This window comes from Malurus melanocephalus, unplaced genomic scaffold, assembly GCF_030028575.1.
Source record: "Malurus melanocephalus ecotype Western Australia unplaced genomic scaffold, MMel_1.1 scaffold_2, whole genome shotgun sequence".
Lineage (NCBI taxonomy): Eukaryota > Metazoa > Chordata > Aves > Passeriformes > Maluridae > Malurus > Malurus melanocephalus.
The window spans coordinates 1,292,422-1,316,971 of NW_026623234.1; the positions used below are offsets into that span (position 1 = coordinate 1,292,422).

Below are 24,550 nucleotides of genomic sequence, written 5' to 3' on the forward strand. Positions count from 1 at the left end.
TATTAGTAATTGGATAAATGCTCTGAGTTATTCTCTGGCAAATGTGCTTTGAAAATATTTGCCAGGAACTCAAAAGACATTCATTCTGAGCACAATTTTCATTTTCTGAGCACACTATTCACTTTCAGAATAGTTTACTTTGGAAGAGGAAAGGAGGTTATAAGGAAAAGAAACTTGGAATAAGAGGAAGGCAAAATTATTTAGCTTAGATACTGTTACTAAATGTGTTTCTAATGCATCAGCCTGGGTTTGCTTTGTTTCACTGAAATAGGTCCTTTGTAACCAGTGCTTCTCGTGAAAGTCAAAGTTAACTTTCTTCTGCGGAATGTTCACAAAATCTTGCCTGAGATGTGGGATCTTTGCTAATATGATTGTCTGTGGAGTGTATCTTGATTTCTTTGCAGCAAAGACAATTTAAAATGTTCTGCAGTACCAGAGCAAAACACATTTTTTTTCTGCATGTGTTTAAAGAGTAAGTTTGTTTGTTGTAATTACATCACTGTGAAGTAAGGCTTTAGTTTTTTAACTTCTCTGTATGTGGGTTAGCCTGGAGAGGGCAGTCAAGCATCAGTCTCATGTAAACAAGCATTTTAATCTGTTAGTAAATATTTGAATTTTTTATCTTAGATTTATATTAAAGRAGAGTTTTCATTTGACAGTGGAATGGACTGCATGTGTCATCAAAGAAGTGAATTTATTAACTGAATGTAGTAGATATGCTACAGAACTTTTTATTTTTACTTTTTAGTCTCAAATCTCCATTTATATTTGGCCTTATGTGCCTTGGCTTAACAGGCAAGAAATATTATTTTGGTAGGTGTTTCTCCTAAGTGTTTGTCATGCTAACATGGAAAACTGAGTAGTTTAAGTAAAAAAYGAAAGTCTTTTTTGGCATTCAGCCATTGTAGTTTGCCAATCTGACTCACCCCAAAGCTGTATGATCACAAGCTGTAATCCATAAGAGAGGTAACAACAGTGCTTGGGACAGCAAAAAGTGGAAATGCCTTTTTTTAGGCAGCCAACAGTTGGACTGTTTGATGTACAGAACCCGTTCTGCAGGTCACAGGTGTGAACACAAGGGGCCTGTGAAAGAAGTCAGGAGCGCAGACCTAGTCCTGGAGAGGTCTGAGGGATGCAGTGTGAGCTGTCAGTATGATTTTTGGTGAGGTCTGGATTTCCTAACTCATGTCTAACAGAACAAGCGACCTGAGTGTGTTTTCTTAATTTGAGAATGTCTACAGGTGTTAGGAATGGGTAGTTGACCAAGTGTRAAAGACAGTTGTTTGTAGTATCATAGGGTGAGAGGCTGATGGCCAAAAAAAAGGCAGGTTGGCAGAGTTCAGTTGGTTTTGAATGACTTGTCTGAGCTGTGTCATGATAACTCCAGAAAGACAGCTTTTGTGGGAGTTTGTGGATCACTTGTGAAATACACAGGTAATATCTGTGAAGTTTGCACAGGAAGTATGGCCTGCCTTCTACAGTCAGCATATCTTAGAGATCATACGCAGCAGAACTGMAGTGGATCATGAGTTATAATAGAATGCTATTTCTTTGCTGGAGAATATTAATTCAGGTAAAATAAGACCTATACACAGAGGGGAGTTCAGTTATATAATAATTTTACATCTGGAAAATTTCTTAGCTAAGATGCTTCACTAAGGGATTGTTTGTTTGTTTATTAAATCYTTGAATCCCATTTCCAAAGACAGTGTAAAAGTGATTTATTCCATAATTTCAGAAGTTTGCCTTGTGGGCATGGAGGTTATGTTGCTGGTGATAGCTTCCATAATTTATGTAATCTCCTGCCATAAAATTTACAAGATAAGCTCTATATTATCTGTCAGTTAGTGCTGTTGAATTTGGTAMAATAATGAGGTGAAAGGGTTTCTTCTGCAAATCTAATCTGTATCTGTAGGATTGAATGTATGACCTAAGATACTTTTTGTTTATTTATGTTGCAGTCCATGAAGTGAGTTTCAGTGACCTGTGAAGTCTGGCAGAAAGCTGCTGCTGATGGCAGCTGGACAGAAACATTTAGAGTACAGGCCAGTTGGGGCATTTCATGGAGAGAAAGAAGGATCAATATTTGAAAAGTGGTGAAAAGTTGCTTAGGGACAATCATTCCTTGCTGATCAGTGCAATTTAAAGTTTATTTGTCTTGAGTATATTAGGAGTTAATATTCCTACTCCCTTGCACTGTACAATGAAAATCTGAGTGGAATTACTTAGCTGGTATTGGTTCCCTGTGGGTTTGTTTAGGTAGAAGTTTACACGACACACACCTGCTTTCTCAAGGCTGATGAGGTGYTGTAGTGTTTTCACTGCATCCTATTAAAATAATCTGGTTCTGGTTTCCCAGTTGGGGGGTAGGAGTGTAAAAAAGAGAAGGGAGATATAAAGTGCAAGAACATAACACCCAAGCCAATTTTTTTCTCCCTTCTTGTAACTGTATTAATATGGGTAAGTCATGGAACAGGCAGCTTCTAGGGTGAGACCTAGTCATAGCAGCATTGTATGTGTCACCAAAAGCAGAGGGGTGGGGGGACTCTGGAATGGAATTAAAAATCATGTGATCACTTGATTTGGAACATCAATTCTAAACTCAGCATATACTGAATTTATAATCCTCTTCTAAAGCTGATTTTTGCTCTATCATAATTTGTGTTCTGAATGAAGAATCACATTTATGGCAAAGTGTGATCCTGTTTTAACATTGAGTGATTGTGCTGCAGGTCAGAGAAGGAAGTGAAGTATCCTGTGGGACATCTGATGAGGAATAGAGSAGGCAGAGCAGGCATGGTGTTCTGATGGGAAAAATCTTGGGTGATAATTAGGTATAATGATAATCTATTGTCTAACATTTGTGGARAAACTGCTTCTCCAAACACTGTACCCAGGATTTCATTCAGTGATATCTGAAACCAAGAGTGTCAGCTGGTGGACTGTTGGTGCCTTTTCCAGTCTCATGTTGACTTTTTGTTCCTGTGTGTGTTCTGATTACTGATGAGACCTGTGCCTGCTCTGATCTTAACTGTGACAGTAAGGCTTYCYACTGTAATCATAACTGCAACAATGGAYACAACTCCTCAGGATGCTTTCTCTAGTGCATGGTCTAGTGGTGTTTTCATGTTCTGCTTCTTACTGTAGAGAAGGAGACAAACTGGAATTGAGAAATATTTTTCTCCAGACTACTTTGTATGGTACCTGAAGCAGACCCAGTGTCCCAGGGGCAGCTAAAAGTGTAGCACGCCCTTCTGTTGAGTGACAAAGGACTGAAAGTTTGATCAACTGTTTGAGAAGTCTCACAAAAGAAGTGGAATCTGAGCTTCTTTTGGAACTAGGATGATGGGTTCCTGATGCCACTTGGTCACTGGACATGAAATGGCAAYGGAAAAATTGTTGTCCTCTAATAGCATATTTCAAAGAATATTTGTGATAGGAGATAGTAACAAACCTCTTTTTTTCTGGAATTGTATATGACATACTGTTTTCTTCTGTGCACATTGTTCTCTTTTTCTTAAAGCACTGCTGTGTGGTTATCCCATCTAGGAAAAGGCACAGTGAACATCCTGYTGGAAGGTTGAATTGCATTTTAATTTATCAGTCCTTGATTATTCCCATGCYGTCTAGCACATAGTGTCCCAAGCAACCTCTTCTGCTGGAACTTAGTGCTGTAACATGCAGATTTCTTGTTGTCRTGTTTTCTGTTTATAGAATTTTTGTGTAGTATAAAAATTAAACAAATTTCACTAGCTTGCATGATTAACTTTGAAAATACAGTTGCAAATAACTTTGTTTTATTTTTCCAGCCTGAGAAGTCCAGAGTCACTGTCAGATGCTAAACAATGTATTATTGTACTGTGATTTATATCTGAAATGCAGCTTGTTTCTAACACTGTGAAAGTTGTGCTATACCCTATTTTAGTACAGGCATCAATGAATATCTTAACTATATCAATAATTCAGAATGTATTTCTTCAAATTTAAATTGTCTTAGGATATATAAGCTTGCAAATTGCAAAATTATCACTCTGTTGGTAACTAGATCCAAATTTAGCAGTAAACTCAGATCATGAAATCTAAAGTGAAYCTAAAACCAGCATGAAAACGTGCCACTGACAAAAGCTGAGGGAAAAACTTAATTCAGGGAAAAACTTACCTCAGAGCATGCATCTTCTTGTTGTAGTAATGACWAGCAGTAAATTGCTGGAGTTTGAATGTTATACATTCTCTTTTTAAAGTTATTTTCTTGTATTTTCCAGGGCTCTGTTGGCTGGTGGAGGCTTCTCCACTTGGACTTACCGGCAAGGCTAYGATGTCAGTATTCCTGTTTACAGCMCACTGTCAGGAGAAGTAGATCTGCCAGAAAGAGGACCAGGGTAAAGTAATTCCCAAGAACTGGGCAAAGTATATTCAGTATCATGTTTAGTATTGGTGGCTATAAAATATAAATACAGCTACAGACTTTATGGTGAGCTTGGGCCATTTTTTAAGAGTTGTTTTTAACAGCTCTTGCTATTAAAATAGAGGATGCTTTCAATGCTAATGGTTCCAATGCTGATGGTCTTGATTCAGTTGCCAACTGCCTTATACTTTTCTTACATTSTGGTGCCCAAAACTGCACCTACCATTTGCACCTGACCTGTCATTAAGCTCATGAAAAAGAAGAATGAAAACTTGTATGTATGATTATGGGAATACATACATCCAGAGCTTAGAATATTGATCTTATTTGTTTCTTTTTTTTAAAGTAATGGAGTAAGACATAAACACAAACAGCACAACCCTCCCCTCCCTGAACCTTGTAGCTGGAAGTAAAGCAAGACAGTCTGGAAATAAAGCACTAAATTTATTGGAGAATGTAGTTAGATATTGAAATAAGCTACTCTGGAAAATGGTGGTTTCTCTAATCCATTTATATCTTCATAACAAGAGTAGATAGGAGTCTGGAAGAYATGTTTTAACTGGTTATGGAAGGCTGTTCTTTTCATATTTCATAAATCTTTTATTTACACAGCTGAAAAGGCTTCACTGCAACAAGGTCTTACCTCTCTTAGGTTTAAAAGATGGGCAGACAGAGGCAATGGGGATCAATGATGTGTCTGCTCATTGTGAAGATCGAGTTTACAAATGTAGGAATTTAAGTCCTTTGCTTCTGACAGCATTCTGTGGAGAGTATGAATTTTCAAAGTTGAAAACTGTGATTGAAGTGGTGCAGCCTCTCTTGGACAAAAGTTATTGATCTTCAGATTCAATTGTCGAATTTTCTAGTAAGGTCAGAGCACCTGCTGTTGCCCTTGGCTGCTCCAAGTAAGATAATACAGACAATTAAGACAAACTTGTGCAGCCCTGGTTTATTTTGCTCACACCCTCTGTGTCCCTGCTTGTGCTGCCCCTGGACCAGCAAATGGCATCTGGTTGCATCCCAGCTGATTCTTCATACGTCTCGAGTGTTGCTACATTCTGACACAGTGAAAGCATGCTTTGTATTTCTGTCTGGAGAGCATAAATGTGCTCATAGGCTTCAGCATGTATAGAACCAGTTGTAAAGAGAGATGCAGTCATATTGTCCGTGTTGTCAGCTAAACTCTGTGTCTGATTTTGGGTCGGATAAGAGAAATAGGTCTTGTGTTCAATTAAAATGTTGGAGATTTCGTTTCTCAAAACTGCTTTTTTTTTGKTTGTTTTTAAATGGTGTCGGGCAGCCAGGTGTCCGGAGTGCCATCCAGTGGCCAGTCAGCGTTACTAGTGAGATGCATTCCCAGCCTTGACTGCTTTGTGTAGGAGGGGCGGGACGGGGACACACAACCAGCATCCAGGCTTGCTTGGCATAAACCTTTGCATTACCCTACGTTAGTGTTATTTCTTGGGAAATGGTGTGTTCTTTCTTTTGTAGCAATGTTTGATAGCTAGATTTTGAGTATCATAGAATGATGACGGTTTCAAGGCAAAATTTGGTTTTAAATATATACATAAACAAACCTATTTTTTAGCTGGTTATGTGTATTTATTATCACTCATCTGCATCATTATTTCCTTTTTTTAAGGCCTCTTACAGAGCTGAGCTGAGGGAGTTTGATTTACTTGCCTTTTTAATTGGATTGCTTAAAATCCACTTCTGCTGGTAGCAAGTTGGTAGCAGCTGGAGACTTGTGAGAAAGAATGTTTAAAAAAATACTATGCATCTGTTAATTGGAGCAACTAAAGTGGCCAGCATGAAAATGAGTAGAAGAGGTGAGAAGAGCAGCAGGAGGGGTCTGACTTTATAAAGTGTGTGTGTTTGTATGTTTTCAGAGCTGTAAATTAAAGATAGCATCACATGGAGTAGAACTGGAATCTGAAGTGCAGGCCTTGTGCTTCCTGTGTTCTTTTGGCAGCATGAKGGCACTCACTCACTGTGTGTTTGTTCCTTTCAATGGGGAGTGGTGGAACAGTCTGACTTTAGCTGACCTGTTGTAAAAGGAAACCCAAGTAGATGAGTGTAACAATTGTATGACATGCTATTTTCCAGTATTAGTATAACYTTTTTAAGCAGCAAGCACTTAATTTGAGCCTGCGTGGTTTACCTCCAGTGTTAATTAGTGGTTTTAAACACTTCAGTGTTTAAAATGTTCTGCACATTTTAAATATTCATGATTTTGGAACATGGTAGTAGTTGAGAGTGTATGGGATAACATACTATATGGACCTTCAACTTTTCCATGGAAMTATTGCATTTTTATTGCCCCAAAGGGACAGAACTAAATCACAGTTAAAAATGATGAGCCTGTTCTATTGCTACTGTCACCATATCAAGACTAAAATAAGCTAAATACTGAGTTGTCAGTTCTGCATCTTTTCCAATTAAAATTCATGAGAACATATATGGGAGGARAAACTAGAAGCAGCACTCAGTGTCCTATCTACTTTCTTTTAGTACACAGACACTAATCAAAAGTACTAACAATCCTGGCATCAGCAGCAGGCTGTTGTAAAATGTAGCTAAATGATGTTTATTTAAGTTTATAATAGAAGTTGTAATGCAAGTGCCTATTCTAATGTAATAAGCACTCTTATGAAGTACAAATTTGTTCAGAATTGTAAATAATGTTGGGCCAATTAGTATCCCAGACTTAATTACATTTCATCATTATGCTTTCCAGCCTTGTCCAAAAATAGTCTTGACAGCATGTCCACATTTAGTTAATCTTGCTCTGCTTTTTTAGGATGAAAGGAAAGTGTTCTTGAGCATCTTGGAAGTCAGCTTGCAGTGCTGTCAGGTAACCTGTCTGTGTTTTTTCAGTCCTCGCAGGTATTTCATTCTGTCATCTCAAATGGCTCTGCACCCAGAATACCGCTTGGAGTTGGAAGCTCTTCAGGCTGAGAATGGGGAATCAGTGCTGATCCTGGACAAATGTACAAACCTGTCAGATGGTGTCCCTGCTGTTCGCAAACGCTGCTACAAGAATCAAGTCTTTGATTATCCTCAAGTGCTTCAGGTAAGGCTGTCTCTCCTGCAAACTTCTCTTTCCTTGGTGTCTGTCTTACTGGGGTGCTGTTCCTGTTCAGTACTGGTAGGGTACTTCTTGCATTTAATTAACGTGCTGGATGTGTTTTGAAACTGAGTGACTTCTTMTGTTAGCTTAAGTATTATATCCTAACTTTATCCTTATTTTTAAGAGGGCCAAAAACTATGTACTCAAGCTTATATGCAGACTACTCTGCAATTTGAAAACATTCTATAACAACTTCACGAGACTGATCATGGTGATCTAGTGACACAAGACAATGTCATGTAAAYTTAAAAAATTACACAAAGATACTGCCAAATCCAGCAGCAATGAGATGTTAAAATGGAGGAACCAAAGGAAAAACTTTTGGGGGCAGATAAAGTTGCTCACTTCAAGACTGGAGAGAAACATTGGAATCTACACTTTCCAAAATAGCTGTCAAAAAGGCTTTCAGCAGGCATAAATTTGCAATTGATTTCTGAGATAGGACAGTACAGGTCTTGCTAGATGAGGCTTAGAACTGAAGATGGCTTTGTCAATTGGATAGAAGGTTAAAATGAACTTGAAAGCACTTATGCTCTTATATTTGGGCCAAAAAAGAGTGTTGCATTTAAGTCAGATTACAGTTTTTGTATGCAGCTTAGTAGTTAAATTGTACAAAACTCTCTGTATAGACGACAGACTGAGCTAGAAGGCTTGTCAGCATGCAGCTATGAAAACATCTAGGTGAAATGTGTTTCATGGCTTTAGCCCAATTTCCAGAGGCCTTTTGATGTGTCAGTGAAGATAAAACTAGATAGTGTTCTCAGACCCCTGTGTCTCTTGGCAATTCACTGACAGAGAGGTGCTTTGGCATGCAGTGTGGTGGAGTTATGCCATAGGCCACTGTGCTGTCTGCGGCCACCAGCWTATAATCTGTCTTTGAACTTCAGCAAATGATGGTAAAATAACAAACAAGCTTAGGAAAGGCAAAGTTTCCACCCCTCCTGTTATGTTTTGTAGGAAATATGTTTAAAATTCCTTGTGGAGGASGAGGAGAGGGAGGAAAGGGTCACCATGAGTCCTAAACTTTGAATTAAAAAAAAAATGTTTGTTTTATTTCTTTAAATACAGACTGGATTGCTAAATGATAGCAAGTCAGAGAATCTATATCTATATCCTGCTATATATGATTTTGTAACTCAGTAGAGAGCTGGCATATGCCGAGATTGCTAAAATACTTTCTTTTGCAGAACCCTGCATTTCTCTTTGGAATGTCTGGCTGATAACAGTGGTGATGTGAGGAGATGTATTTATAGTAACCTTTGTCTAGACAGGAAAAAATKGTTATCTAGGCAGATGAGCATGTGTGTCCACATCTGGGCTTCTTTTTTTTTTTTTTTTTTGTCTCTATCACTAGAGTCTCTTCCACCTGTTGCTATGTGATGTTAAAATGTGTGTTYGTTCTCTCAACTCCTTCCATTCCCCACACCCTTCTTTTCCTTTTTTTCCTGTCTAAGAGTGGGGGAAGGGGGACTTGGATCACARTTCATGCTTTGCAAAACTGCCTTTACAGATGTCTTACTAGACAGACTCTTGGGCTTCTGGGTTGTTAATGCTTCCTGTTTTCAGTCTTCTCTTGGATCAGATTTTTGAGGCTGTTGGTACTGTGTGGGTATGAATGCAGGTCTTATGATTGCATAAGAGCCAGCAAAAATGAAGAGCTAGCAAACCCCCTTGTATTTGCTAATTCCATCTTGMTGTTTTTCTGCCCTGCTCAGCCTTCTGGCCCCTTTTCTTCAGGCCATGGAACACAAGCTGGAAAAATGTTTTCTTATCTGTGGGAACCCCTCTATCARCTTTATAATTTTTCCTTCTTAGACTTAGGGATAATACTGACTTGGGATTTTTCCCTGTTGTGTAGCTGAACTCGACTAGCATTTATTTTGGGATCTTGAATCTGTAGCAAGATTACTCAGTGGCAKTGAGAACTAAAGTCCCTAAATAAAGAGTGAGTGCAACATAGTCAAGAAGTCTTCTCTGCTGCAATTTAAACTCACGGCATTTTTTCTAGTGTGTTGTGGACATGAGTAAGTAGATTATATTCATTCTTGCAACAACTTTTTWTATCTTTGAAGTTCCCTTCCTCCTGCCCTCATTCCTTCAGAATAGGTAGCATTGATATAGTCAGTCATTCCTTGTAGATCACACCTTCAAGGTAGGTAATCATTCTTTACTTAGCACTGGAAGTGCATTGCCCAAGACTGAACCTTGCTTTGTCTGAGGTCTTTTGCTTCTGTGAAGAGTGAGTAAATCCTTCAGATTCTTAAATGGTACTTCTTTTTGCACTGTCATACTACCTATGGATGGAGTGGTTGTTTTTTCCAACTAAGCGTTGTTGTCACATGAATACCCTTTCTTTGCCTGTTCTTTTGTAAAAATTGTCCTCTTCTGCAAGGTGCAAATCTTAGACAGTAACTTCATGCTTTATATTTATGCAGTTTGGTATTTTTCTCCAAGTGTTGAATTTCTATATATATCAATATTTCTTAGCTGACTTATGCATATAGTGTCGAAGTCTAATYCTGTTATCCATTATACCTGCTAATCCTATAAAATCATAGGTATTGTCAAGTCTAATAAGTATGGTCTTRTTTCTGCTACTCAGTTAACTAAGGGACACATTGAATGCTGGTGCACTTAGGAAAGGTTAGTTGGTCCATCACTGTTTTACTTTGAGACACTGCTGACTATTTCATACTTGGAGTTCTGTAACTGTAAAGCCTATGAGGGCTTTATCTAGCCCCTGATTTCTTAACTTGCCTGTGAAAATGCTGTCAAAGATGTCAAATGACTTTTAAACTTGGTATACAAAATCTGTYACTTCCCTGCTATCCATAGAACTGTATTGCCTTATAATAGGAGAAAATTAAGTTGGATCTGTACAGTTTATAGTCAAATAGGTTGATATTAATTGTTGCTCATCTTGTTGTGCCAAACTTTTGAAATGTTTTAAATTTCCTTTTTTCCTGGAGTTTTCTCAACTGAATTCTGAAGTTTGGCCATTAAAATAAAGCTCAGAATTGTCCCACTAGCTCATTTCTCATCCCTCCACTTAAGATAACTTTCCTAGCCTCTGGAAGATAAAGTTGTATAATTATTTTGAATTAGCTAATAAGTCAGAATTTATTGATGGCACAGAGTGAGTTGGTTTTTCTTTTGACTAGTTTTTTTTAATGAAAGGAAGGGCAGGAAAACAATTCATACACACAAACACACACACACACACACACACTGCAAATCTGATATTTAATTTTTTTTTCTCATCTGTGTGATGGATACCATTTGTTGACAGGAATCTACGTTCTGTGTTGTTCTACGTGGAGCTCGCCTGGGACAGGCTGTGCTAAGTGATGTTCTTCAAGCTGGCTGTGTCCCAGTCATCATTGCTGACTCTTACATTTTACCTTTCTCTGAGGTTCTGGACTGGAAAAGGTCTGTACTCTCACTGTTGTGTATCAAACCACTGCATAAGATGTGTACTGTACTGGGGGTTACAGGGAATGAAATACAGAGTGAGGTGCATGTTGTCTTTGCCCTTGATCTATTATATATCAAAAATAGGAGTGGAAAATAAATGAGACTGGTATGACAGAGCATTTGATTATCCTTTAGCCAGTCATATTTTTTTCTCAAATGGATTTGCTGTATTACTGTGCTTGAATTCAGTGAGAACTGATCTCCATTCAGGCTCTTTTAAGGAAAATATATACTAAATATTGCATCATAGAAATGCTAATTCTCTATATTGCATCATGATTCCCAAGTTTATTTGAGATGGAAAGGTAAAATTATTTTGTAACTGAGTGCATTGTGTTAGGAGCTTAGATTATTTTTCTATGCATGCACTATGCCCAGTTACATGATCTTGGGATAATACATACAAAAATTATATATAACACTGTATATATAGCTGTTACTGTTTGGTCAGTCCAAAAATCTCTGCTGACAGCAAGTCAGTGGCAATCCAGAGATGAGAATTCAGAATTTCTGGGTCTCTGTCCCTTCCATAGTTATTAGACTGTCTGGACAGATCAATCTACAGACTTTGGTGGYATTGTCTCTGGGCAGGCTGGCTTGTGTTGGGAAGGAACTGCTACAGAGTATTTGGTTTCACTGAGAGAAGACTGCTTCTTTTTGCTTATGGTTTTTGAGTATGTCTTATTAAAGTAGGACAAGGGTCTGGGTTGGAAAACAGTCAACATCATTTAATGTAGAATTTCTTTSTTCTCATCTTGCCATTTGTTTTTTGCTTATAGGGCCTCTGTTGTCATCCCTGAAGAAAAGATGCCTGAAATGTACAGTATTCTGCAAAGTATCCCCCAGCGACAGATTGAAGAGATGCAAAGACAGGTAAAACAATGTACTGTCTTAAAATTATTTTTCTTTACTTACAGTTGGAGTGTAGGTTCATACACCTGCCTTGCTCTGAAAGATGTTGGAATGCAGAAACATCCACTGTACTCTCATGTTGATGTTTTGATTATTTGACCCTGTTCTTTCTTTATGCTAAATGTTTGCATTTGCCATCAATTTTCAATGGGGTGGAAGCTCCTTGAGTGTAAGTGTACTGCCTACTGACATCTAGTAACATTTCTGATGAAATCATGGTGTATATTGGTTTCATTTTCTACATGATATTTATATTGTAGTAAAGAAATCCAAAAGTGTGTTTATTTCAATAGAAGCTTTGGTTTGTAGAAAAATTTTAGTCACTTAAAATATAGGGGATCATTAAGTCCAAAATATTTTAAATATTTTATCTAATTTGACAGTTCTTCTGTGAGAGAGATTTTACTTATTTGAATGCAGTAGCTGAGACCATTAATTGWCAGGCCAGCAAAAAAGCTATTAATGTATAATGTATGCTTGTATCTAGGGTATTTCATCCTTGACATCTTATTTTACCTGAGCATGTATTGTTCTAAGGTAAGAAGATACTCTTATCATTGCCTCAGTTCCTCATTGGGAAAATCATAGAGGAAGTAAGACCTAGGTATTTAAGGAAAAAGTTAACTATCTGATCTCAGGTGGCTTTTTGAGATGTATGGGATTTCTGTAGTGAAATTTCTGGAGGAATTGTGAAGTCCTGYTTCTGAAATTCCCTTACACAACTGTAGTGACAGAGTCATCTTTTGCACTGTTCTTGTAAAAAGTGACCCAAGACGTGATTTTTTTTTTGTGTGAATTTAGTGATTTAGTGTTGCCTAAAAYGCTAGTTATTTCTACTTAGGCAGTGCTGAAAACTGCACTGTGCATATTAATAGTGATATTTGGGGAGTAAATATACTCTCAAATGTAGAAGTAAATACCTTTCACATCTCAATGCTGTTGCCAGCTTCACTTCATTCTGTTTTGGGAGTCTGCAAAAACCACAGCAGCCGTCAGGGGTCTCCTTTCTCTTTAGTGCCTTCACACAAATGAACTATTTTGATGGGGCCTCCTGGCAGCACCAAAGCGCCACCAAAAACAGGAGATGAAAAAGTAAACTTGGTGTTGCAGCTCCTAGAGATTTGATTTTATTTTAGAGATGTTAACACTASGGAGTTTTGCCTAATAAAGCTTTAAGAGTGACATTAATAATTTGTTAAAGTGTGCACTAATTTTCTTGTTGTCCATTTTATTAAAAATATAATTATTTGAGGGTAGTGTTCTTCAGCTATGGACAATRCACTTGACCTTATGGGCAGCTTCAACACTAATTTTAAAGTGTAAAGTCATACTTTGTGATTAATCAAACTCCAGTCTGTAAAAAACAGGCTAACAAAATGAAAGCAATGAAGCAAACCCCCTAAACCCTTATAATGAAACCAACAATAACACCATAATTCAGTTGGTATATATATATATATATATATTATCCATAATTCTATAAAATTAACTTAAAATAGATGATATTTTAATGCTCATAATACAGATATAGTCTCTGTTCAGAGTGAATTTTGTTAGATTATACATGGTTTGCAATAGTCATTTTCATTGGATTCAAAACATCACGGAATATTATTGGAAGATGTGATTCTATTGACTGAAGGTGTGTTTTTCTAAAGCTTCCTCTCACATCTTGTTACTTTTGCTGAGGATAATAGATGTGTGTTTCGATARTAAAAGTAACAGGATGAAAACAGCAGGCCTGTCTTTCATCTTTGTGAATTTATTTCTGTCTGTGTATTGAGGATACTTAAACAAGTTATCCATGCATTTTATGTCCTGTCAGTCTTACTTACAAGGCTAAATCCCTGTGTCTGAAATTCCCTTGCTAATAGGTGGTTCTGTGTTCCAGCCATCTAGAAGTGAAAATTAGTTAGTGATTGATACTGTTCGGACTGCCAGGAAGTGGACATGTATAGTTGAGATCTTTTTCTAGGCAAAKAGAGCAAATCCTTGCTCTGAATTTCTCCTGGCTGAAGTATGGATTCATTATACCTATCAGACTTTCTGGGTGTGATAACCTTTGTGGGATTGGAGCCTTGCTGTCTGACTTCATTGGTTTCAGTGGTTTTCTTATGATATAATTCTTATCCTTAGTTGGGATACATCATAATTAAAACAATAATAATAATAAAAAATTGCAAATGTTAGCTTGTCAGTTTTCTTTGTTGATTAGTTACTTTTTTACAGTATTTTATTACAGGAGATTCTCTGGAGATCATACATTAAGGTTAAAATTTTGACATAAACATRTATACATATACCTACATATGCCTGTATATAATTTTTTTCAAGTTGAAATAGGTTGTCTGCTTTTAATGGGTAAAATTTTCTCCATACTTTTTTGTTTTGTTTCTGGAGATATTTCTCGCTGTATATCAACTGGGGAAGAGAGGAAATCTCTTAAAGAGAAGTCATTACATTTAAGTTATGTAAGAACTCATATTTGTAAGTGTTTTCTTACAGTTTATGTACTTATCATGGATGTAACACTGTCATGAAGAGGATAAAAATACAGGTATTTTAGTTTTGGAGACATCATCTGCTAGGATCTGTGTCTGGTATGACCTGAGCTGTGATTTCCTTCGACACAATTTTATTTTGCTCAGTTTTTTATCAGACAGTACGTGGTATAAACTAGGAAAGAGATTCATTGGTTTGAGCAGAATTTGAGTGTGAGAAATCAAAATTAATTCTACTGTCCTACATAAATACCTAATTGCACTGAGGTCTCTGGAGATCAGCTATGGTAACTTAGGCTTTTATTGTTGAAACGTGCGGAGCRGTTTGCTCTCAACAATTCTGGTCCAGTTTCCTGTTTTTCTTCACAAAAGGGAGTAGTTTTGGTGGTTGTAGCCTAGTCTACACTGTTGTAAAAAATAGTTACATATTTTCAATACTACATGTACAGCCTGTGTTCCTGAAAACTGATACTCACAAATGATGGCTGCAAACGGCCAYGTTTTGACCATCAAAACCAGCCTCTGCTAAGTGAGCTGCTAAAATTAAYAGAAGTCTGGATGAAACTTACGTATCCCTGGGATTTGTGTCTTGTCTGTTTTCTACAGTAATGTTGTCATTCTCATTTTCTTTGAAGCTTCCTTGAACCATCCCCCTCTCACAAATAGTTCCATATGGACTCTAAAACACTGGCAAAAGTGCCCAGAGGCAAGTTGATGAGCAGCTTAGCTGCACAGCTACTGAACCAACAGACTTGAAGCTGCATCCATATGCTTTCATTTTCTTTGCACCTCTAACCAGCACTCAGGTAATAGCAAAGCTCTAGAACTGGAGGGAAAGAAGTAGAAGTGAATACAATAGACCTGTATGATAGAGAGTAAAATTTGAAGTTTTGTCTTGCTTCTGAAGTGTGAAATAGGTAAAGAAAAAAAAGCAAAACAGAACTTTGCTCGTATCACCTTGTCCCATGCCTTTTATACTTTCCCTTTTTTTTCTAAGGTTTTGTTTTGAAATCCTGTTAGTCTTTGGAAATGTGTTTCAGCACTAGTAGTTGATATATAAATGTCTTTAACTAGTATGGAAGTTTTCCTCAGCTGAAAGTGATGTATAGTTTCCTTCTTCGGATGAATGTGTAATTCATTTTCCTGAAGCCCCACAAGGTACTCTTTTAAATAGTTGCCACATACCATTCTTTCTTTTCATTAATTGAAGTTTTAGATAATCACAGTCTCTTGTGGTTTTAGCCTGTGTGGACAATTACAGGATAAAAAAGGATGTAAATTCAGTGTAAAAAAAATGTGGATAGAAAACATGTAGTTTGCAGTGTTTGTTCCCACATTCAGAATACCTGGACAAGCTGTTGTGGTTTTGCTTGTGCCCATCTCATGTGCCTCAGCCCTGACCTGAAGAAAAGTTCAGACTCCAGGTCAAACGGAGCTGAAGACACAAGCATAAATCAGTGACTTGTTTTAGTGCCACGTTAAAAYAACATGAGTGGCTGGCTTTTCTGACCCTCCTCCCTTTCATTTAATGTGCTTCTTTGGCTCTTCTTTAAAGAGGGCTCTGTAGAGTAATTTCAACTCTTATCAGCTTGCTGACAGCTATATGAGCCTTTCTGCTGGCTCCAAGCAATCACTGCCAGCGTGTGAAACATCCCATTCTTGCAGTGAAATGGTCTTGGATAGAGTTAAAGCAAATGGGTGGTGGAGTTTTCCTGTGGGTGGTGCAGCTTACATGAAAGAGATGGGATTTAGTTCTTGTTAACCAATTAAACAGAAATTCATTTTGATATCTGGACACTGGATGCTTTTTGAGCATACTTAGGTTTTTACAAGTCCTTTTAATGAGAATATTAAACTTACAGCTGCAGTTCTTTCCCTGACAGGGGACAGCTTCTGTCTCTGGGTTCTTTAGAATCATCATTATCAAATTTGAGCGAACTTTCATCTGTCTGCCATTTGTAGCATTTTAAGGAGTGCRACTGCAGAGCCTAACCCTGCTTTAATCCTCCCAGAGTGCTTCAGTGAAGCTCTGGGTCCCCCATAAATGTCAGGCCTGGACAATTTGCCATCTTATCAGATGATGTGAAGTTAGTTCCAACCCTCTCACCCCTCCCCCAGAGGAAAGATTTGTTGCTGCAAACAGCAAAGGAAAGAAAAAACTTTTTCCTGGCTTACTGCCAGGATCACCATGGGAGTTGTAGAATCCTTGGCATTTGTATATGAGACTTTCATTGCTCCCTGCTCCCTTCAGTTATTGCAGAGTGTCCTTATCCTAGATTTTTTTTTTTCTTCTTTCCTATCCTGCCTTGTTGTTTTTCAGAGTGAAAAAAMCTGTCTTCGTGGCACTCTGAGAAAGTGCTCCAAAATTTGAGACCAATCCACACCTCCATGAATAATTTTTATAGGATACATTTGGGCTTTTTTTATATCTACATTGGTAGCTTCTAAACAATAAAAGGTTAAACTTAACTGTAAGAGGAAAATTATGCTATTTTGAGACAATTATTTTTTGTTTCTCGGATAAGATTTTAAGAGTTTATGTTTTAAGGGTCTGTATCTTATTGCACAGCGGATTTTTGATACTTACCCTTTGCAGATTGCTATATACAGCTTGGATAGACTACAGATAAACCAGATGATCCCGAAATTGGAAAGGCATGTTCTTTTAGAAAGAATTTTTGAAAATACTCTGTCATGCACATGAAGCAGTTAGCTGCAGACAAATGGATGATTAAGCTTATCTCCCGGTGTTCTACTCTTCCTTTGTTACTCAAGGCTTTTCCTTTATCAAATCTGCTTGCTTTGCTTACCAACCCTTTAATTATTGAAAGTTTTACAACTTTAGCATTTATCTATACAGCATAAATACACTGTATTGCTGTAGTAATTTGCATGTGAGTATATTAAATAGAGGTAGTAAATACAGTTTGGTSTTGTATCCATTTTACTGATGAGTAGATAGATACAATAAATAACTTGTACAAGGTCAAATCATAATATTAATAATGGAATTTAAAAATCTGCATCTTGTTTTAATGACTATATCAAATGTATCGTACAAAGCAGTAGGAACATTTGGCTTTTRAATTAGAAAGGTCTTACATTTCCTATAGAAACAATTTGCTGCCAGTTAATCTTTAGACAGCTTTTCCTTTAATCTTTGTCTGTAAATTAAACAGATATATTGAATAGTTTCTTAGATGCCTGGAGATAGGAAAATTACGTATCGTTTTTGCAAACTGAATAGTGGGCTGTTTTAGAAATACACTGTAGTGCCTCTTGGCTTACAAATGGTTTAATTTGTATCTGGGGTTTGGCTTCTTCCTCTCTCTTTTGCTTATTTTTTTTTTTTTCATTAGCAACAATTTTGAATGCTCTTTAGAAATTAAAATGACACCTGGCATTAGTTGTCTGAATCCTGAATTTTGTAGAGATGCTATGGAGAGAAGGATTGTAGAAGGTGTGCTAATTTTCCAGGATGCTAATGTTGGAGTAGGGAATCATGGATAGAAGTTGTTAGATTATGGTTAAGAAATACAGTTTCCTGTAACCAGACTCAGTTGGTAGTGGAATTCTGGTCCCAGGGGGTCCACAGAATACTTCATCTCTGTTCTCCCCCACAGCAGTCTACCATAAATATGCATCCCCAACACTATAGCAAACAAAAGCGAAACATATCAGTGGTGCCCTTTGAGATACTGGGAAAAACTTTCCTGCTCCTGATTAGTTGATGAGGAATACTGCACCCATCAATCAATTTTCTGAAATACTTCAGAAAGATAGCAGCCGAGCCCAGACTCTGCAGTCTTCCTCTCACCACTGGTTTTGTTTCCAGTCTGTTCCTACCTATATGCAGTAGCCAATATGTATCAAGGGGAGGAGGAAAGCTGCTCTATTTTCACATTTTCATTTGTTCAGGTGGCGCAAAAGATTAATACATAATAAATATGCAAATGCTGATTAATGGAGTACTTCCCTTTTTTTTTTTTTTTTTTTTTTTTGTAGCAGGGACTTACATAGTAAGTTTTAGTATTTTTCTTAGAGATTACTTCTCTTTTACAAAATTTGGCTTCGTGGAGTAAAGAATAGAATGCTATTCCAGGTGTTTACCAAGAAGAAATCAATAACTCTTGTTGATGTCTATCAGTGTTTTTTTTCCATGTAAATTTATTTTCAGTCCTGTTTCACTGGGATGTGATTGCCACATAGCATTCACAACCAGCAGTTAATACTCACCTTCCCCATTTCATCAGATAGCCATACAGCCATGTTCAGTTTGAGCCTTGAAGGATGAAGTATTTTTATATGGCCCAAGCTAAGATCAGTTATTTTTAAGATGTGAAGGAAAAAAACAGCACCATGTCCTAAGTGGATTTTTTCCAGTAGATATGGAAAAAACCTCATGATTGCCAATGCTTCAGCTTTTATCCTCAGAGAAGTCAGCTAGATGTATTTGTATTCAAGCAATGCTGGCATTAATGTCTGTGGTTAAAGTTGTCCAGTGTTGAGAACTGTGTGTATGGGGGTATGTGTATTATGTTTGTGCTTATATAAAACAGATCTTTACAGCTTACAGGAAACTGAGCAAAACATGCCTTCATCAAAAGGGCAAGTTCATCCTGGTRTAGAGCTTAAGCTCTGAAATTGAGGTATGTGCTGATTTTTGACAGCTCTAATATGGTGGTAACCTTACCTAAATTTTTTTTTTCTTCCTTCAAAAAGCTGTCCTTTCATGTGTGTGATTGGCACTGGGCTTGCTTTGTGTTTAGCTTCTCTAATCAAGGGAATTTAAGCTTCTATTCTCCCAGCATTAGTACAGCAGTCATGGGAAATCTCAAACAAGCCAGATCTTATTGCAGCAGTTGACACAAAYAAAAGCAGTTGTGCTTTTATTTATTTATTTTTGATGCTGGATGCTGATTAAAAGTTTCCAAGCATCCTTTAGCCATGTTATAAAGCCAACCAGCAGAGAGCAGGGCAGCTGCCGAGGAAGGGAGATGCTGGTGGACATAGGACAAGATCACAGTGGGAAGCATCAGTGTGTGTAACTCAGAAAGCTGGGAAAGGTGTAAACAGATCCCCAATTTATCTATAGAGTGGGCTCTCCAAACACTGTTTTATTGGCCAGTGGCTCCTGCTTTACTAACCTCTAACCTCTGCAGTACTCAGAGGTGCTGCCCACCAGCCAGCCTTGTCTTTGAACCTCCCTTGGCTCCTGCCACCTCAAAGGCTTGCAGTCAAATTCCTGTGTTTTGCTTGGGACCTCACCTCTCAGCAGGATGCCTGCAGCAGGGAAAACTGATCTACCCTGAGAACATAGACATATTTGAAGGCAATACCCCTAGGACTAGAAACCTATTGCTTTYAGTTTCAGGAGCTGTCTATCACTTGTCAAGAAAATGTGGATTAAACATCCTCCCACCCCCCAACTTCTGGTCATGCAATAGTTGAGTGTTCCCTGCAGTTACATACATGTATTTGTTTTCTGGTATTTTCCAGACAGCTGTTGAATCAGTGGTAGCACAAGTCCAGCTCAGTGTAGGTTTGGTTTTATGTTAACGGAGTATGGAGGACAAACATCATAATAAGGATGGTACAGGTCCATGTAGTTTTGATGCCTGTCACTTCCTTTACAGTAACAGCCTGGTGAAATTGGAGTAATTAGGGAGCCAAGCAAACTCCTACAAACTGGAGGGAAGAGAGTGGGGTATTTTTTGTGTCTTACATCATTATCGATGGCTATGTAGATAATGACTTATCTGGAACTTATCAGAGCATCTTTTTCAGTGTGTTATTTCTGTGGTGTCAACACATGTCATTTGTCTGTAAATAGGAGGACACAACTGAAAGCTCTTTGGGAGCAAAGGAAACTCAGAAAATGGTAGTCATTTTCACATCACATGTTTTTAAAGCTGTAAATGCTACATGAAACTTAGGGGTTTTTTTGGGGGGGTTTTGGGTTTTTTTTCCCCCTCTCATCCTGCTACTTTCTCTGCTGGCTTTTGTCTCCATGCTTTGCAACAGTATTCCCAGCCACAGCTGAGAATGGGATGGTTCCTTGCTGCTCATAGTGCTGGTATCTGTTTGTTGCCTCCATAATTCAAATGTATTTTGACCATGGATTTGTAGGGTGCAAGGACAGCAAGTCAGGTTTCCTGTCTGGTGCAATGTTGCCTTCTGCAACAGAGTTGTTAAGTTGACACACTCATTAATCAAAGCAGCAAGTTTGAGGTGCAGAAATGTATGGAGGGAGGGCAGAACACCAGTGCTAAGTGATACTTTCATCCATTCAAATCTTGGGTACTTGCTATTTTTAGAATGAAGTTGCTATCACTAGGACAAGGAATAGCGAAAATCTGTATTTTAAGGGTAAAGATAATGCAGGATTTCAGAACTGTATAAAAAGTAGCCATTTCATGAGAGAGAATGAGAACTCTTGTATTGAAAGTACTTCCTTTTGTGTCACGTATTTAAGCAGAATAAGGCTCTTCGTAACACAAGATGAAAATCTTAAAGATACCAAAACAAAAAAAAAAAAACCCAAACCCACCACCCCTAAAATAAATAAAAAAACCCCCCAAATTCCCAAAATTATGTGAAAATGTAGAAGCAAGAGTGAAAATGTTAACTTTAACCGATATGCATCTAAGAACAGTTCTGCTATATGCACAGTATGTGTTGTACATATGGATTATTGCAATTTATGTGATTTTTTTAAAGGACTAAAGAGGACAATCTGAGGAAGACTGCAGTGCAAGAATTTTAATATCTGAGCTTGTACTAACATTTTCTTTTAACTCTTCTAAGAGTCAGCAAGTAGTCTCCAGCAATAAAACTGAGAGTGAGTAGAAGTGAGTTACTCCCAAGTGGCTGCTATCTGAAGGGTAAGATTAGCATTTTGAACTCTGACCTGTGTTCCCTTATGAATTGGCAGCTTCAAAAAGAAAAAGGAAAAAAAAGAAATTTGGATAATGGAAAGATTCAGTTTTCACTCTCTGTTGTATTTGAAGGAGGCAAATGTGCTTGTTTCATGGCTGAAATTACTACAGCAGAGAATATTTAGCCAAAGGATTAAATGCATTTACTACTTCACTTTTAAAGAGATAGTGTCTGAAACTGAATTGCAATAAAAGCCAGCACCATGAAATGTCTGTCTAGAATCTCTRTCTTATCTGACTGTATCATTACAAATTATTGTTTTGTTTGCTTATACTCCAGAATTGTCTTGTAATTAAAGAATATTTCTCTATAGGCCACTCATATAATTTGTATAAGTTAAATCGATGAATTGAGTTTTTTTCAGGGTTTTACTTGAGGATCATGCATAACTCAGAAGCAAGAGTTGAAAGATGGAATGAAATTTCAGAAATAATATTAAAAGAACGTTGTCAGTTTACATTAGAAGCAAACCTTAGTTAACTGGAAACAACAGTATGTGCTCTGCATTGTTCTGCAGCTTGTTCCTCTTTTTTTCCCCATGCAGAGAAAGTTCTGTTTTGAGGTTCAGATAACCCTAACGCTGAATTATGGGTTAGTCTGTATCTGTCGTGATCCGGGGCTTCCAAAACTGTGATTTCTTGCTTACCTCAATTTTTTAGCTTTAGAAGTGAATGATATTCTGAGCGCTCTTTATATACTGTCAGCATTACTGCTTTTCTTGGATACGTCTGCATTGAGAAACAGATGCAACACAGGCAGTTTAGGTTGAACTTGAAATATGATTTTAATTAGATAGTCTATAAAACATTAAAATCAGAAAACTTTTCAGTTTTAGGGAAGTTAGCATGCTTTTGCCAGTATTTAATTGATTTGATTGATTGGCTCTTAAAATTCCTACATAGTCAATGTATGGGGACAAGGAACTAATTTTTACTTTTAGGCTGAAGTTTCTGAGGAGTTTACCTCCAGTTTCAGGTAATTTTACTGGCACTCCAAAAGTGAGACTATGTTTCAGAGCACAGCTCTCTTACTGTTATTCCTAGATTGAACTACACAAATTATTTTTTAAAAATGTAGCCTCCATTTGTGTAGATTTGTGTAGTCTCAATTTGCATTTCAAATACTCATGTCTCCCTGGAAAAAATGAGACAACTTCAGGTCACTCTTGAAAACAGGGCTTTAAGGGGAAGAAGGACCATGACCTGCAGCTAGTCACTTATTTTATCCTCTCATGCTCCCTTACTAAGAGAAGAACAGATTGATGGGAAGGTATTTTAAGGTACCAGAGCTCYAAATTTCTGTATGAATGATGCTATTTTTTTTCCTGCCTTGATTGCAGAGAGAATGAACCGGCCAGCTTTAGCTATGCTTAATGTGATTGAGTGGTGTCGCTAAGAGTCCTAAACAAATAAAGCATTTTTTGATCCCAAATTCTACCATTTTCTAGAAACATCAAAATACTGTTTRATTCTTAATAGTAAAAGTCTTCTGAGGTTTTCTTGTAAGCCTGTGTAAAAAACCCAAAGATATTGCTGGTTTTAGCTGGCACAGCTGGTTTCATCTTTGCTGGAGAACTGCATATTAAAAGTAGTATGTGTGGTCAGCAAGGAAGTTGTTGGAGCAAGGAACCAGATGTAGGAACTGTAAAGCAGTGCAGAAAGAGGGTGCAGATTACAATTTATAAGCAGAAAACTAGGAACTTGGGGCTCTTGGGTCCTCAGTCTGAACCCAAAATTTGTCTTTGGAAAGTTTTTATAAAAGGCATATTGCTCCAAAAGAGAAACTTACCTCTTCAGTCCCATTTTTCAGGGGAGGTCAGTCGGGCTCTTGAGAGCTCGGGCTTGTTACCTGACTATTACATAACATCAGCTACATTCACACACATCTTTAACACAGAGCAAACATATAAAAATTCAGTTTGTCTTGAACCTCAGTGGCCCCTTTAATCCTACTGCACAATGGAAATAGTTTGGGGTGGGAGGAAGTTGCCTGGGACCAATCCTGGTAGTTTACTTGATGGGCAATAGCYTGCTATGTCTCAGTAACTTAGAAAATATTTGATTATATTACAGTATGATTTATAACTTTGGAAGGTCTTAGTGGATGCACTTCCATGTCCAGAGCTGTCAGATGCACAGCTGAGCTGTAGATATTTATTGCAATATCTTTTGTATCTCTATTGAAGGTACACATTTTAGCAAAGGGTTACTGCAGTCAGTTTCTTCAGTTACTTAGCTAAATGTGTTATTAGTTTAAAGTTTCTATTTACAAATGAAAAGAGAAGATAAAGTTGTTAGCTTTTTGTTTTTTGTATTATTTTGTCCATCCCAAAATTTGAAAAATTTGGAATGGTAAAGTCTCACGGTATCTCTATGGTCAATAATACACATACTGGTAGAGGCTGAAGTAGAAGCAAGAAATTGAATGAATGCCAAACTTTTATCTGTAGAAATGTAACAGAACCAGTATTAAAAGTAAGATCAGCAAGTTCCAGACCAGTGCTGTTGCAGCAGGTAGGCCACACTTTTGCTTGGATAGGCTTCTCTAATCCAGCTGGAAGTAYAAGCCAGGAACACCAAAAGCCATCAAGAGGGGAAAGCATTTAAGTGGAGTCACCATAGGCGGCGTGAAAATGGTTGTATTTCAAAGCCTTGTAAACCCTTTCAAGGTGCTTTGGAAACACTGAACTGCTGCAGTGGGGCAGAATCTCACAGCATCATGGCGCCTGACCTAAAACTTGASAAAAGTGGTGGTTTATAGGCAGTTAAATTTTACTACTCTTTTGCGAATTTTTTTCCCCTCTTGCTACTTTTACCAACTCCCACCAACTCATGGGCTGTAAAAAGACAGGAGGCTAGAAAGTTCCTTTCGTGGCCTGTTCTCCCCTTGATGTAAATGTTACAGAAGGTAGTCCTTTCCTTGCCTTATGCCCAGTGGTTTTTTTTGTTCACAAACCAATCAAAAGATTTACATTGATCTGTCTTGCACTCTATACCAGAGCACCATTAGTGGCATTAACACTAGAACTTATAAACATTATATGAATGGACTCTGTAACCTGATGCTCTGTTACCTTGCAAAGAGCTTTTAAAGAGATGCTAGGCCCCCAAGTCTGTTTATTTCTAAGGAAAATAACACATTATGTAAGYAAATGTTACTTTCTATGAGTAGGTTACYCTGTTGTATGGT

The 24,550-nt window shown here is 37.6% G+C and overlaps 1 protein-coding gene across 1 annotated transcript in view; it reads left to right on the forward strand.

The window, feature by feature from the left end:
• EXT2 (exostosin glycosyltransferase 2) overlaps nt 1-24,550 on the forward strand; it is a 67,129-nt gene that overhangs the window by 1,294 nt on the left and 41,285 nt on the right. The window contains exons 3-6 of the mRNA XM_057364235.1: nt 4,263-4,379; nt 7,283-7,478; nt 10,825-10,964; nt 11,789-11,882. Of these exons, the coding sequence (XP_057220218.1) occupies nt 4,263-4,379; nt 7,283-7,478; nt 10,825-10,964; nt 11,789-11,882 (547 nt within the window). The remainder of the gene's footprint in view (nt 1-4,262; nt 4,380-7,282; nt 7,479-10,824; nt 10,965-11,788; nt 11,883-24,550) is intronic.